At 43.4% G+C, this 16,203-nt stretch overlaps 2 protein-coding genes across 5 annotated transcripts in view; both read right to left on the bottom strand.

Annotated features, from left to right (window-relative positions):
- Positions 1–7,160, bottom strand: part of fam49a (family with sequence similarity 49 member A) — a 29,661-nt gene extending 22,501 nt beyond the window's left edge. For 2 of the 4 annotated variants that reach the window (XM_062550488.1, XM_062550486.1), the window contains exon 1: positions 7,030–7,160. The gene's annotated coding sequence lies outside the window, so the exon portion shown is untranslated. Of the gene's footprint in view, positions 1–7,018 lie in introns of all 4 variants that reach the window. The other 2 variants (XM_062550489.1, XM_062550487.1) reach the window with 1 other exon arrangement.
- A 773-nt stretch (positions 7,161–7,933) lies between these two features.
- Positions 7,934–16,111, bottom strand: fbxo16 (F-box protein 16). Its single transcript, XM_062550485.1, has 9 exons — positions 15,991–16,111; positions 15,477–15,610; positions 15,357–15,392; positions 14,048–14,254; positions 13,291–13,455; positions 11,515–11,759; positions 10,294–10,405; positions 9,163–9,382; positions 7,934–8,323 (listed from the first exon to the last, which is right to left on the bottom strand). Exons 2-9 carry the CDS (start codon positions 15,573–15,575, stop codon positions 8,259–8,261), a joined length of 1,149 nt encoding a protein of 382 aa, XP_062406469.1. The 5' UTR covers positions 15,576–15,610; positions 15,991–16,111; the 3' UTR covers positions 7,934–8,258.
- Between the last annotated feature and the right edge of the window lie 92 nt (positions 16,112–16,203).

Here is a 16,203-nt window from a genome sequence, read left to right as displayed (position 1 = left end):
TTTTCAAATACAGACCTGCCCCATCAGAACCTACCAGAAATGCCATTTTACAGGTTTTATCCACAGCAGAGTTTCTGGTAAATTCACACAAATATTCTTATTTGAAAGCCTTGATTCAATTTTTCTTTTCAAGCTTGTACCAGATAGCCTACATTAGGTTCAATGAAGAGGAGTACCTGCACCAGATGCAGTCTAACAGTAATTGACAGTACAATTTTTTGCTTGCGGACCAGGTTTCAAATTTGAGTTCCGACACAAACTTATTAAGTGGCAGAGCATATGTCAATTTAGTCATTTAATATCAAAAAACATTTTACATTTTTTCAAAATACTATTCCAGTTGCGCATCTGCAGAATATTATTCCTATACACTGTCAGTGAATTCTAGGTTAGCACTACCTATAGGCTTATTGTATCAGAAATGAACTGTACCGTGACTTCAAAACTAAGGTGCACACCAAACCGTGCTTTTTGGTGTTGCTTTGCAACCCTACTAAAAAGGCAATAAAATAACCGATCCTCAAGAGTGATTGACTCGATAGCCCACGCCAACAGGGCTGAGTAGTCCTTAAAGGCAATGATTGTAACTTAGTCTGTTTTTCTTGGGATATATTCGTCCCATATTTCAAGCTCACTGACTCTTACAATACAATACAAATGGGTAGGCTCAGAAAATAAGCAGTTAAGAAGAATGGCGCAAACTTTTTTTTTTGTTCCATTCTTGAGCAGAAGTTCCCGGAGGCTGGTTGGAAGTTCCTGTACGACCAAGCCTCAGCCGATATGAGCGCCCAGCCTCTTCATAGCACACTACTGCAGTGCTGCCTGCCCGTCATTCCAGAGATGGGCGGCAATTTCAGTCTCAGCTCTGATTCTCAGAGAAACCATCAACCCTCCCCTCCCCACCCCCCACGCATACAAAACTGCTTCACAAGGGCCATTCAGACGCGCACAATCAGTCTGTTGCTGTGTCTGTTGGAAGCATAAATCACGCTTCCCCTACCCTCTCAGTCTCAGGGTCTCATTATCTGTCTGCACATCTCACTTCTATGGGGCCATTAGTCACCTTCTCTCTCTCATTCCAACTCCTCTCTTTCTCTGGAGGGGGTTTTAGCTCAAGCAGTCACTTGTCTTCTCAGGGACTCCCTCAATAACACCTGACCATAGCATAACACACACTCTAACACACACTCTCTCTCTCTCTCTCTCTCTGAGGTAAATGTCAGTGTGCATAGAACATCTAGCCAAAGGCATCAAAGGAGGTGCAGAACGATTCTGTCACCATTGAGACCAAGCAAGTCTATCTGGTTAACAAATGGGAGGTATAGTTGACAATGATGTAGTGACGTTACCTTGAGGGATGGGGATGGGGTGGGTGGTGCTAAATGTGTTCCTTCAAAGTCACTAGAAGGAAAAAGAAGAGGCCGCACATAAGCGCTGGAAGACATCAAAAATATATGAAAAGTGCCTAAAACGTCTTCCAGGCCATGAAACAATAGCGTACAAACGTTTCAGGCCTATGTTTTGGAGTTAAGCACCGGGCAAAACATCTTTCATTAAACTACAGGCGCATACATCTTGAATTTCCCCTTGGGGATTTATAAAGTATCTATCTATGTATCTATTTATCTATCTATCTATCACCACCTCTACCTTCAAAGTCACCAGAAGGACTAAGGGTGGGTTTTTTTTTTTTGGGGGGGGGGGGGGGGGGAGGTAGGCAGAGGGGCAAAACACAGGCAGACTAGTGTGCACACCAAGATGGGGGTGGGGAATGGGGGCTGGGGTGGGATGCGGCGGTTGGCATTTGAGGGGACATTAAAGTGTGTAGGGCTCTGATGGGGAGCGTGGGCACGAGACTCAATAGCACTTCTGTTCGCACAGCTCAGAGACACACACACACACACACACACACACACAAAAGAACCAAGTATTCAAGTGTGTGTGTGTGTGTGGCCGCGCAAGAGGGGGAGAAAGAGTGTGTTTGTGAGGAGGCTGACAGAGAGTGCGTGTGGGTGCATGCATGTGTGTGTATGTATGTTCATATAGGAGACATAGTGTGTGTGTGTGTGTGTGTGTGTGTGACCAAGTAGAATAAAAGTTGCTAGAGACCAAAACAGTGACGCGTCTTAAGAGAGCCTGATAGATAATGACAAATACAGAAAGATATGCGGGTGAGAAAAAGAAGGAATTTGTGAGAGGGAAAGATTTTGTGTGTGCGTGAGCCTGAGAGAAGGGGAAAAAGGAGAAAGGAAGGAGACAGCTCGTGTGTCCCATCCAAACTAATGGGGACTGACTGCTTTGATCTGGCTAGGCTGCACCACGTCACCACATCACTCACCTAATCTTTACGCATGGATCGCCGACTGTCGGCAAAGTGGAGTTCTCACTGGTATGGTCGGTGCCATCAAGATGAAACAGGAGAACATTATCTGCAGGTAACTGGTGAAGTGAACCACAGCTGAGAGAGGCTTCGGTTCTCAAACTCGGCCTCTCTCTAGCCTGACCGATTGACCCTTGGCTTGCAGACCCATCCTCTCCCCTGTGGCCCACATTAAACGGCCATCACAAGGAGATCTGGGACAGCTCTTCCCCAGCCCACTTCCAGCTGTTTGCAAACCACCGCCGGCCGCCGTTACAGTCGGGGCCTGTTCTCACCGGAGATCAGCTGTGGGCCAGTTTACTTAGGCCCCGGAACCTTCTATCGGTTCCTGAGTGAGGAAATCGCAGTCCAGCTAAAGAAATGTGGAAGCCGAGGGCCAGAGATTACATAAACCAGCAGACAAGTGTGTGTGTGCGTGTGTGTGAGTGTGCGTGCATGTGTGTGTGCGTGTGTGGGCGAGGAGGTTTAATTAAAGCAAGTCATTACACTGCTGCCTTTTAAACACTCTGCAGAGTGCGGAGGAGGCTGAGACTTAGACCATGGCACCCAAGAGATTTGTTGCTTTTGCAGACATTTCTGGGCATTTATACACACACACACACACACACACACACACACACACACACACAGCTGTCTCGCCGGTATGAAGACACACACAGTGGCACTCCCCCCCCCCCCCCCCCCCCTCCTTCCTCCCTCCATTTTCCTCGTGGTGCTTTTAAGAACTGTTACCATGGACAAAAACACCATAAATCTCATTGTCCCAGCTGCTGTTCGAATCAGCGCACTCATCGAGGCGTAGAGCACAGCCAGAGCCCTCTCTGCACCACGGAGCCAAAGCCCACAGAGAGGGGGGGGGGCACACTTCTCCGTCCAGGCAGAGGCAGCACACAGAGGCAGAGCCAAGGCCCATCAGGACGAGCCACTCAAACCATCTCAATAGCCTCAACAGATCTGACACGAGGGCTATGTGCTATGCACACATGATATCAACAAAACACACACACAGAGTCACGCAGTCACACACACACACACACACACACACACACACACACACACACACACACACACACACACACACACACACACACACACACACACACACACACACACACACACACACACACACACACACACACACACACACACACACACACACACACACACACACACGGCAGGTATCTCACACCAGCTGGTGCTTTAGACAACCACAGTAGCTCACCATCAAGTTGGTTCCCAGGGTAGCTATTTAGTCACAGGACGTGAATCGGAACTTAATATTGCATCTGTTGCCATGCCAATAAAACCATAAGGACCAATGCATGTTTGCTTCCCTCCCTGCTAGTCAGCTGTAAACAATGCAGCTCACAAAACTTTCCAAAAATATATATATTTTGGCGAACATTTAAAGAAGATAGAAAATTACTTCAGCGTGTTCATCCAGTGGGACCCAAGGACACAGACAATTTGATTTATGAGGACAATATGATTGGAAAACAAATCTGTTCACATCAGAGAGGTACAAGTGGCCAGTTTCAGCAGCAGTCAATCATCCTAAGTTGTTCCATCACAACTATGAAGAGAAACAAAAGCTATATAACATTGCATGAAAATTACTCATTTAAAAAAAGGTTCCCTTGTGAAGTAAACATTCTCTAATGATAAAACACGAATTAGGGTAACTCAATTAGTTCAGAAGGCCGGTACTTTGTAGCTTTAATTATAGGCCACTAACACCCACTTTGATGTCAATCACAAAATCACCCAAGGCTACTACCAGTGTGTGTGTGTGTGTGTGTGTGTGTGTGTGGTGAGGGGAGAGAGAGGTAAGAAGACAAAAGAACGTAATTCAAGCACTCCATCAGATGCGATAAAGGCCTATCAGCTTCACAACATGCAGATCAAAGGAGTGAAATGTGAACAGGATGTGTGTGAACACAAGAAAGAATAATACCCCCCCCCCCCCCCCCCCCCACACACACACACACACACACACACACACAGCAAGATTCACGAGAAAAATAAAGTATTACTTTCTTTTGAACATTGCAGTATAATAACTTGTAATGTGACATGATGGTCTACCACCGCAGTACAAAACTACACCTGTAGGACATTCAGTGAAAAGTGAAACATAGACACTAGAAATGCACCAACCCACCCAATCAAACAACACTGCAAGACTGAATCCACCACCAACTCTTGGCACACTAAATAGATGAAGCTGTTAGTTCAGTTCAATGACTTCATTCAGCATTGGGTCAAGACCAGTAGAGTGGACTGCATAGTCTGTAACCAGATGGACAGATCTGTATGCTATACAGATGTTTCATCACATGCAGTATCTACAAACAGGGGCAAGAGGCTCTACTGTCTCAATGTAAACGAATGATGCCACTCCAAATGAAAGTAAATCAGAGAAAATGTTTGTTTTGCTGACCCGTAATAAAAGAGAGGTGACTCAGATGGGGTGTTGTCTCCCAAGTCTATGGCTGGTGGCCATTGCGGTGGAAAAGAACAAACAAACAAAACAAAAAAAACAGCAGAGAAAGACGCATCAGCTCGTGCAAATGTCTCTTCGGAGAAGAGCGAATCACGGCGAGTTTAAACAAACGATTTCACACATGCCGCTCGTCCAGCTGGAGATATCCAGCGAGGGAGACTTGGACGGCATACAATATATTTACCCGCTGCCAAGAGCCATGCGCGCACCCCCTCCCCTCTTCATCTTTCGCGCCCTATCCGTTTACTCCACAAAATCCTCTTGTACCCGCAGACCATTTGAATGAGGCGGGCGGCACGCGAGGATACCGCGAAAAACAAAGTCCAGTAGTTAAATGAAGTGTAAGCCAACTGACGATTGGAAATGCATACGCCTCTATGCAGAAGTCGCATTAATTTCCATGGCAGAGAACAAACAGCGCCCAAACGTTGTCCTAAATCTCTAAGTAACCACAGGTGTGTGACAGTGACATTGCAGAACACCATGCACACGAATAACAGACAGATGACACACCAAAAGAATTCACAGAATCAGCGACCATGGCAGATGTGGTTATCGCACAAAAACACTCAGTGTGTGGAGGACGATGGAGAATTAGAGTGCACAGAAAGTCTGCAATAAGATCCCTGGGCGTTAAAAAATGCAGGCATTCACCGAGGCCTTGCCACCGACGCGCAAGAGGTGCAGCTGTCGCAGTTCGTCTGGCAGCGAGGCCGAATTTCACTGCGGATCTGGAATAACAATAAGGAGTCAGTTAACCCACTCTGGAGAGACAGCGGAACGCCAGTAAAGAGGAAAAAAACAGTTTGAAGATAAACGTCAGCTATTCAGAACAACTCAATACTGGCACTGAGCCACTTGGTCTGTGGGCTTTTAAAAAGACACTTTCATCAGACCTCAGCACTGAATAGAGGGGGCGAGAAAGAGATCCACATTCTACTGATTATTTTCCCGGGAGCAGAGTAGCCATTCTTTGGCACCGATAGTCAGGAGGGGAACAGCTGTTGTGGTCTGCTGCTGGCTTCGACAACCTGAGGCTTCTCACATGATCTCCTGGCCAACGGGGCAGGTCGAATTCAGCCAAGCTGCCACACCGTTGCAGTGGTGTGCAGAGAAGACGACCCCATAGGCTTCAAAGCATCTGTCAGACGCTGACACATATAATTGTCGACTGCTCACTAGTCGTGAATTATTTAATATATCGACTAAATACACAAAGGCATTGGGGATGGCATGGGTGCTGCTGTCAGAATTAAGCACACAACACAGATTTTACAAAACCACCCAGTAATCATTGCGATTCATGCACACATGATGTACTGACAGGTATCAAAGACGTAGGCTATAGGCTCCCTCGCTCACCGACCTTTTGACGTCAACGACTTCTAAAAACGAAAAGCCAGAGTGAAACTGCCTCAAGGTCCTATGATGCTGAATTCACAAAAGCCCCAGGACCCTTTCCAAAACCACAGACAACACTAATCTAAATTGCTCAGCCAATACAAATCACTTGAGCAACTATTTTAAGGTAAAATAACTATTTTTTCACATGGTTTTCCCCACGCAACCCTTACATACATATGCAACGTACTCTACACGAAATGTGTCAGTTATAATTAATAGTAATTGCCTTCAGAAGAGTGGTTAGCAAGCTATTCGGCTAATTTAGCTAGCTGCGACTGCGTTGAAAATCGTATCGACAAATATTCAGGCCGAACACAGCAGCAAATTTCGGCAACATGTGTTAACCTAATGTTACCCAAATCAGACTTATTGGTGCACTTTGACCTCAACTACCAAGCTAACTAGCTAACCAATGAAACACGTTATCAAGAAGCTATCAGGTAGATAAAACAGGCACGCCAATTAGCGTATGGGAATAGTTTGAACTTTTCTATCACAGGATGAGGGTAATACGCAACTCAGCATGCAATATGTATCTAAAACTGCTACAGAAGGCTTAGATTGCATTAAAAGGGCCTTTTGTTCACTACAACGAAAAGGCAACACTTCCTTGCGGCTTCCATGTGAACCCACTGGAATACCTTTCAATTTCATTCCGAGCAAAAGGGAAAACAATCGTTCAAATGTATAACAAAACGAGAAGATACTTAAATCAACTCCATCATTCTTACTTCGGACTTACCGGTGAGTTGTTCCAGTTTTTTTTCGAAAGTAAAGGTCCAGCGCTTTCACATAAAACCCAAAAGTGCTACTTTTCCACGTCCTTCAACTGCACTAACGTTACAGCGATCTTTCCTAAAGCGTACCCCTCCCTCAGATTCACTAGAAAATGCACTCAAATCTTGTTTCAGAGCACCGCCCCAACAAAAATGTAATTGGCTTGAAAAAAGAGCAGGCGTTTCTCATCAACCAATGATAGTTAAGGCCTTGCACATACGGGCCAATTGTAAAGTTGTAGGGAGGGCGAAACAGTGCTTTGAATGGGTTGTCTGTCAACTGCAGATATGCCTGCAGATATAATAAATCCGAATACCACCATAATGTTTTGTCTATAAAAAAAGATTATGAAGGTATATCGTACATCAACACCAACAGTGGCCATGCAAAATGGCAACAGACCTGGAAACATAGGCTAAAATGTGTCAGTGGAGATAGCTGGTGTTTTAATGGAGGGAAAAAAACTGGACCTTTGTTTTAAGATCAGAGTTGTCAATATCAGTTAAGAAGAGAATGGGAATAAGCTGATGGCAAGTCATGTATCTAATTGTAGGCCTATGCCATTTTGTCAGAATAGCACACATCTCTCTTGGTCAGTCATAAGATGTAGCCTAATTTCAAGTGTTCTGTAACTGTAATCTGCAAACGATATAATAATAATAATAGTCAGAAATGCAGGAAGTTGTAATTGTAATCTGCACCTGAAATATAATAGTCAGAAATGCAGGAAGTTCTGTCAGAAGCAAGGAGTTTCCTAAAATGTGGAATCAAGGCTGGGCCCTTAATGTCCCTTCAAAATCAATCATACAGCGACACCCTATGGCTGTAAAAAGCAACGTTTTATTGGCACGACAGTACATCTTTCCGAGGTTTACCGATCATTTCGGACGAACAGCTGATTTTTAATTGCATATCAAGTAGCCTGTGTTATTTCTGAGTATTTGGTTGCATAATTATATTTAAAAAATGAAGGATGTATTTCGCTGCTGTTGGTAGAATAGTTTTGCAAGTAGGCTACAGAGCCTATTTTTTAGAACAAAAGTGTCTCATGGTTTAAGTTAAACATGTAATAAGTACTTCATAGATTCTGATAATCTATCCTACTTCAGTCCACCCATTTCCCAGTTTAATGGATCCTGTTCCATATCGGATCCCATTGCAGGTCAAAAATTATCCAGATGGTGGCGATATTGTTCAGCCTTCTTGTGAGTCCCGGCTTGAAGGTATCCTCCACGGACGTTCCTCAAACAGTGGCACCACTGCAGCAACACAACAGGAGCTCATATTTAGCATTACGCCTTTTACAATAAAAACAGCTAGGAGAATTTATGAAGACTGTCCCTACTTTTAGTGTGTCGGTGCTCTTGATTGGCAGACAGGCCTATCGCTAGACTACATCTGAACTAATCTTAAAAATAAAGGACCATGTCAAACGCTGTAAAAAAAAAGGAACGGAGCAGAGGATCAGTCATTTAGGCCTATACTTAGTCCTCATGCCAAAGGGTAAGCAAAAGAGTAGGCTATTCTCTGAATTAGGTCACTTTGAACAAAGATAAGATCCCTGCAGAATCTAGATACTTGTCCTATTTGAGAGGTAAATTGGGGCATGAATGAAAGAGACTGCTTCCAGTTAAGAAGTCAAAGTTATAGCTGTTCAGTGCTTCAGTGGCCATTAACTAACAGTGTGCAGCATGACTTAACTGGTTTGCATGACTTTGTGGTTGTTTAAATAGCTAAAGATTTCTAATAGTGAACAACATGGGCTAGAAGCTGACAATGAACTACTTTGTTTACAAAGCACACCAAGCAGGCATATATATTGGCAACATCATTTTGGACTGCGTACATAACTCAAAACTCTCAAAAAAATACATTTGGAATGTGTAAAACAAAGAGTTGAGCTCTGACTGTCTCTTATGATAATGGCAGTGTGCTATTCAATCGTAGAGGTAAAATGCATGTGATGCCACTCACTGTTGTCCTAAGGGCCTCTGCAAATACCAAATGGGTGAACTAGCCCCCAAAATGTAATAGTGGACTGCTGTACTAGCTACAATGAGAAGCTATCAACCTGAAAGCCGTTAACCTTTGCCCTTACTAGGTGAGCTCCTCTGGGATCTCAAGGAGGCCCTGAGTCCTTCAGCACTGAGCCGGGGCACCGGAGGGTACGCTGGGGCTGGACGTATCCCAGCATTCCATTGGGCACTGTGTGCCAGCTGCTCCGCTGTGTCCTTGTCAACAGGGTATTGGTCAGCGCTCCGGACAGCCCAGTCTGGCCTCCTCTTCTCCCGAGACTGCAGATCCAGGGACAGGAACATCTACATGGGTGATGACGAGAGGTGATGCGATGAGATTCGTCATCTCGTTTTCATAGGGAAATGATCAGGCAGCCATGTACGTGGGCCACGGGAAAAAAAAGGATTTAAAAATGTTTGTCTTGGTGAACCTGAATCTCCCTGCTAGCTCTGGTAGAATAGCACACATATGCTTGAACTTGCAAAACAAAGCTGCAGGGCATTGGTGTCAAACTTCTCCATAATCATGTTTGACATTGTGGGAACTGCCAGATAACATATCAGGACAGGAGATGTTTATAATGTGACAAGGATTTGTGAATGAGGAAGGACATAAAACGATACGACACAGGAGTTGCAAGGACTGAGGCAATGTCAGTTGCCTAGTGATGAGTTAGTTACGCTTCAGTATTATCAGTGCATATTGTTATCTCTGCAGATAGCCTCTCTGTGTCAATAATACATCCAGGATACAAAAGATGGTCCTATCAGTGATCAGTTATGATACAATTTTTTTTTTTTTTTTTAAAACACCAAGGTGATGGATTTAAAAGACAAGCCTCCCAATTTACAAATCCACACAAAAATTGGTTCTGTCCCTTAACTATGCCACCAAATGAGATGGATTTATAGGATGCATAAAGATGGCACAACACCACATTTCCATTATGCATGGGCATGTTCACACTGCACAAAGGCAGAGCCTCTTCAAACACTACAGCAATTCCTCCCTGAATTTCCTCCAACCCCTTTCCCCACTCTCCTGCTGCGGAGATCAATTTGCATGATTTGCCATGTAAATGCTGTCTAGGCTGCGCCTCACGCCTGCTGGGTGTGTGCTCTCCGTAGACTCCTTTGCATTATTTCCCTCCTTTATTAGCTACAAGGTCACCGGGACAGTCATGTTCATATTTTGTCGGGGGCTTAAACGTTACCAGGGACTTTGCCTTGCGTAGTCTGTAAGCAGAGGCGGAGAGCGCTTTCTTCTTGGTGTTGCCGCTGTCTTGTCGCGCCATGCTCAGATGAACCCTCTTCCCTTTCGCCCGTCTGCAAAATTGAAGTAAACACTCATAGGTACCGAGCAGCGTACCTTTTTCATTGCAGTGTTCACTGAAAACAACATACACATTTCATATAGACACACACACACACACACACATAATATACACAAAAACACACACACATTAATAACGGTATATAAAATGTTATATTCACATACTGTCCATAATAACATACTAGATGCTTCACATTTCTGTACTAGATATACTCCATGCCTGTCTGATCTATGGGCTAGGTGATGCTGTAGCTTTGCCTTTGGGCTAAACAGTTTTTTTATTGAGCTTATTCCTCCCGAGCAACAGAGCCAATTTATCAATGCCCTTGAAATCTACAGCATTTGGTGACCTTAACCCACATTTATGCCATCACAAATGTGTCAGGCTAACCAGGTGTCTCTGTAGCTGTACAGTATAACACTGTGGTCCTGTTGCGCTTATGGCCAGTTTGTATGATGCACATCTAGTTAGTATTCTTTACTATGTTCACAGTAATTAATGTGTAATGAAATGTCTGTCACATATATTATAATGCTTTGCTTTATATATTACAGTAAGCAGGTATTATTATTATGTTTTCATTTGCATTCATTTACATTGAAGGGCTCCCTTGAAAAAGAGATGTGGGACTCACCTGGTAGAATAAAGGATAATAAATGAATAATAATAAATAAGTTACTTAATCAAATATTCTTACAACTAGAGCTTAGAGAAAAGCTGTGTACGGTAGCAAGCTACACTTTAAATGTACAAGTGAAATTAAGCATCACTAACTATCTTCCATCATTTATCTCACAGACAGCATAAAACAGCATGAACAGCACTCTCCCACATCCACTAGACTAGAGCAAGACACCTAATCCCAAACTGCTCCCCGGGCGCTGGTTGCCCACTGGCTCATGTGTGCGTGCATGGCATGCTACCCCCGCATGGGTAAAATGCAGAGAAAACATTTCTGTGCTGGACAATAAAGTATCATTTGACATAACTTAACATATCAGAGTCAAAACAGAACACATGTGATGATGGACATCTGCTACACTTGTTCATGTTCATGTCGCAAATATGGGAATGCATGCCAGAGCAGCCAACAGTTCTTACGCTAGCCGCGCCTGTTCGATAGGGTCTGGGTTCTCCAGGTAGTTGAAGCGTATGGTGTCCGTGGGGTGTCTGTCAGCATGCCTCCATGGTGGAAGTCCTGTCAGAGTCCCAACTGCTGAGCTATGCCCAGCCACACCTCTTCTGCAACGCGTTTCTCTGGGTTTGTCATCAGACAAAGGGGGTTCCTCCTCTTCCTGACCGATCGCCCTCACGTCGGGCACAACAAACTCATCCTTGACTGGAGTCTGTTTAGACACAGTGAGGGATGATGAGATTGTGTGAGAGAGAAAGCACATATACCTCCTTCATGTCCCATAATTCCCACAACCATATCAAAGAGAGGTACATTCTAGGAATGTACTTTAAGGTGTAGGCTACAAGATCATAAATATGTATCTTTTGGCAAACTGATAGTGAACAATGCAAAATAAAAGTACCAAGTAAATGTACAGTACAAGCATGTAATATCTCTTTTCTCTAATTCATAAATTATACTTATATCATTATAGAATTGTTTTAACAATTGAAGATATGTGATTGTTTGTGTTAGGAGCTTTAATTTAGTCTCTCTAAACCGTTAAACTTTAACCAATGCAATAAAGTGCAAGTTGATTAGGTTACTATGGAAATCAGTAATAATGAAGATGAAATGCATGGCTTTTAAGAATTGATTATCTTTTTATAAACATATCATTAAAGTGAAAATGTCTCACACTGAATTATTTCTTTCATTTACTGTTTTTCTCAGTCACTTTGGTATTTCTCAAATCAGAATTGAAATTCTCAAAACTACCTGTTCAATCTTCACATCATTGTGTCACTTCAAAATAGCAGTTTCTCATTCTTTTGATCAAGTTGCAAATGTTTTGGTATATCCACGCGAATTATCATGTACAATTCTCAGCTAAATAGTCTCACCCCCCACAACATTTAGGCATTAGTTCATAGTATAAGTCTTTAAATGCAAAATGGTTGAACATGTTGAACATGTCATATGAGAATTTGTGACCCAAAAGACAGGAACATCAGGAGGTGTAGGAAGACTGCACTGTAATTCCTACAACACTGCATTTACAGTTTTCCCTAACGAGATTGTCCTATGGTCAAATTTCTACTTTATTTACAGTTTTTCTCTGTCGCTTTGGTACATTTCTCAGATCAGACTTGAAATTCTTGAAACGACCTGTTCAATCTTCACATCATTGTGTCACTTGTGCACATCAAAAAAGCAGTTTCTCATTTATTTGAGCAAGTTGAAAATGTTTTGGTATCCATGCAAATTATTATGAACAATTCTCTGCTGAACAGTCTCACCCCCACAACATTTAGGCATCAGTTCATGGCATAAGTCTTTACATGCAAAATGGTTGAACATGTTATCATATGAGAATTTGTGGCACAAAAGACAGGAACATCAGGAGGTGTAGGAAGACTGCACTGTAATTCCTACCGCATATACAGTTTTCCCTAAGGAGATTGCCCTATGGTCAAATGTCTACTTTATTATTATTTTTTCTTTGTACTATGCAGTGATGCACTGACATGTTCATTGACACAAATATTTAGTTTTGAGAGATGGACTCAGGATTTTGAGCAAGAAACTGGCTTTTGCAGGTAATCCATGGTGTTTTGCTATTTGTACAAATCGTTTTGAGAAATACACTTTTAGCTGTTTAGCAAATCTCAAGGATGATTCGAGAAATGTACCAAAGCGAGTGAGAAAAACTGTAAACACTAGTGACAAGTTATCTGATTGGCTATCATTGTCATGCTCACCTTAGGTTTGCTGACATGAAGGTCCTTTACTGTCTCTATGTAGTGGCGCTTCCACACACCTTGTTCAAATGGTGTGGGGGTAAAGTCGATGCACCAATCCAGTCGGAGACATTTGGGCATCCATACCTGGTCCAGCTCTACGATACTCTTCCAGTGCCAGCTAACCTATCCAGCACATTAACATTCAACAGTCGGATCACATATGCAACAGACAGGCCAACAGAACACACATACAGTACACACGCGCCGCACACCCACACACACGTACGCACACCCACACACACACAAACATGAGTACACTGATTGAGAGGGAGCTCTTGTAGTGTTGAGAGTGCTTGTGCTCCACTGTGAGTGTAATGGATTGAAACAAAGTGCCTCTGCTTGTGTGTGTGTGTGTGTGTGTGTGTCTTAGTGGATGTGAGTGCACGCATGTGTGTGAGTATGGTTCTCTTTGTTCACAGGGAGGATATTGTGATGCACCTTAACCAAAATATACGGCCTGAGTGCACGTGCATGCACGCTTTAATACAACCACTGCAAACTGAACAGTGCCATGATCATGTGTGTTTGGGTGTCTGTGTGTGTGTGCACACATGTGTGTGAGTATCTGGTTCTCTTTGTTCACACACACACACACACACACACACACACACACACACACACACACACACACACACACACACAAACACACACTTAAAACACAACCGCTGCAAACTGATCAGTGCCATGGTCATGTGTGTGTTGGCTGGTACTGTACCTGAGCACATCTGCAGAGACTCCTGGGGTCCAGAAAGGAGAAGATGTACAGCGACACCACCCTGGGCAGGATGACGGTGAAGTCCAGGACCTGCTCTGGAACCAGGCTGCCCAGGGTCTCCTTCAGCTGCCTCAACTGGGCTGGAGAGGACCTGGACAGGAAGTCTTGCAGCACCAGCTTACGCTGCCCGTCGGTCCACTTATCAAACTGGGCAGAAACAACAAACATGCAAAAGCATTCAAGCTTTTTAGAGGTTTTGATTTCCTTACTAAGCCAGCTCTAAACCATCCCATGGTATTACACATTCAGCTGATGCTTCCATTCAAACCAACTTGCGAGAGAAACGACATTCAAGCAACAGTTCACTTTTTTACTTTACTATCCTTGAGTATATTCAAGAGTAATAAGTATGTGTGTGCAGACTGCAGTAGGTCTGTCAAATTCATTTCAAATTAATGTCATTTCCTCACATCAACATTAGTATTTCACTATCAAATATTTTCTAGCTTTAAATGCATGGGGTGTGTTGCAAGGCAGAGGCTGATGTGTCAAGGACAGTATTCAGCCTTGCCACTGTGGGCTATGTGCCTGGTCCTGTTTGATCCTTGTTTACACGCACATCAATAAAGTGTACTAGTCATGCATGTCTCAATGGTGAGGGTGGACAGCTGCATGAAGCTTTAATAAAACACTATGGGTTTTCTGATGTTTGCTTGTATTCCCTTAAGTTTTCTTTCATGGCTTCCACTACGGAAGAACAGTGAGCCCTAAGGATTGAGCACAAGGCTTCATAAAAGCTTAATACTGCTTTTATCTGTTTTCAGAAGCATTTTCTATTAATACTTTATAGACATGGCTATTCTTAAAATCCCCTACCTGGCCATCTATAATCTCAGAGGAGCATCAGGCCTGGCCCACCCAAGTAAGACTACAGTGAAATCAGCCAGAAGATCTCTCCAAGTCAAAAATATTCATATCGAACCTCCCTACCATGAATTATATGATATATTAAGGAGAGTTTAACATAATTTGGTTGAACATGATATCCCAGATAGCAAAACTTCACTGGGACGGAACTGGGCCACATCTACCACAACATTCGGCACGGATCTGCAATACGGGTCCGCTTATTGTGTGTGGGCCACATCTGGCCCACAGTCAGATACCGTAGGTCCGCTACATGCGGATCTAAAGGCTTTTATGCGGATCCGGCCCAAAGGAAATTGTTATCTGGGATGTTATACTTGGAAGACATTATTGTCTGGTTCAGCGATTAGTTTAATTCACTGAACATCTGACACATCCTCACCCATTTCCTGAGAAGAAGCCTTCTTTCTTCAAAAATCTACAAAAAGAAGAGCATGCAACATGTGAATAAGACCAGGAACACTGTTTAGCAATACAACCTGTGATGATGCATATAGCTTACATTGCTGTTGGAGAGCTGGTGGTTCAGTGGAGTCCAAGTACTTAGTTTGGTCTGCAGTTTTCTTGGTGCACTGATCGCTCTAGCACCTGCAAAAGACATCTTTGGGACTTTGGCAAGATTGCCTGTGATCAGCCCTGGCAAAACAAACAGATATCTCTAGTCTCTTTTACCATTTTTAAACAACAAAAAATGGAGTAGGCTAAGCTGTAATGCGTAAAATCTATCCAAACTAGTGTCATACAATACATTTACCATGTGCCATTTTATCATGTCAGCCTTGCATGTTCATAGTTTTGTGTGTGTCTTTTCAGGCAACGGATTAACTTCATTGTGCATAGATTTGTCTTATTTATAGAGAGGAACTAGATTAGGCCTAGGCTACTGCTGTAAAATAAACAATCCCAACAATGACGTCCGTCAACAGACCGCTCCCACACCTAGCTGACGACTATTAATTCGAACAACTGCTTGTACACAAGTGAGTTTTAACACCTGTGGTGGATGTCACACTTACCTCTGATATTTTCCGACGGTTGTTGAGTCGTGAGGGAGAGAAAAGTCACAAGTTTTTTGGCCGCACGCTTGCATTCCTTTCTTTGAAGGCTTTCGTTTATTTTCCTTATGAGCCTCCAACCACAGCCTCACATATGAGTTTACCAGTTTCCATAGTAATGCGAATTCACACAGTGGCTTCACACAGGCGACAGCGCCCCCATCCCCTCCCTGC

This window comes from Sardina pilchardus, chromosome 12 (assembly GCF_963854185.1).
Source record: "Sardina pilchardus chromosome 12, fSarPil1.1, whole genome shotgun sequence".
Classification (NCBI taxonomy): Eukaryota; Metazoa; Chordata; class Actinopteri; order Clupeiformes; family Clupeidae; genus Sardina; species Sardina pilchardus.
Note: the sequence above shows the minus strand (reverse complement) of the source record. Positions and strands in the feature narration are given on the sequence as shown.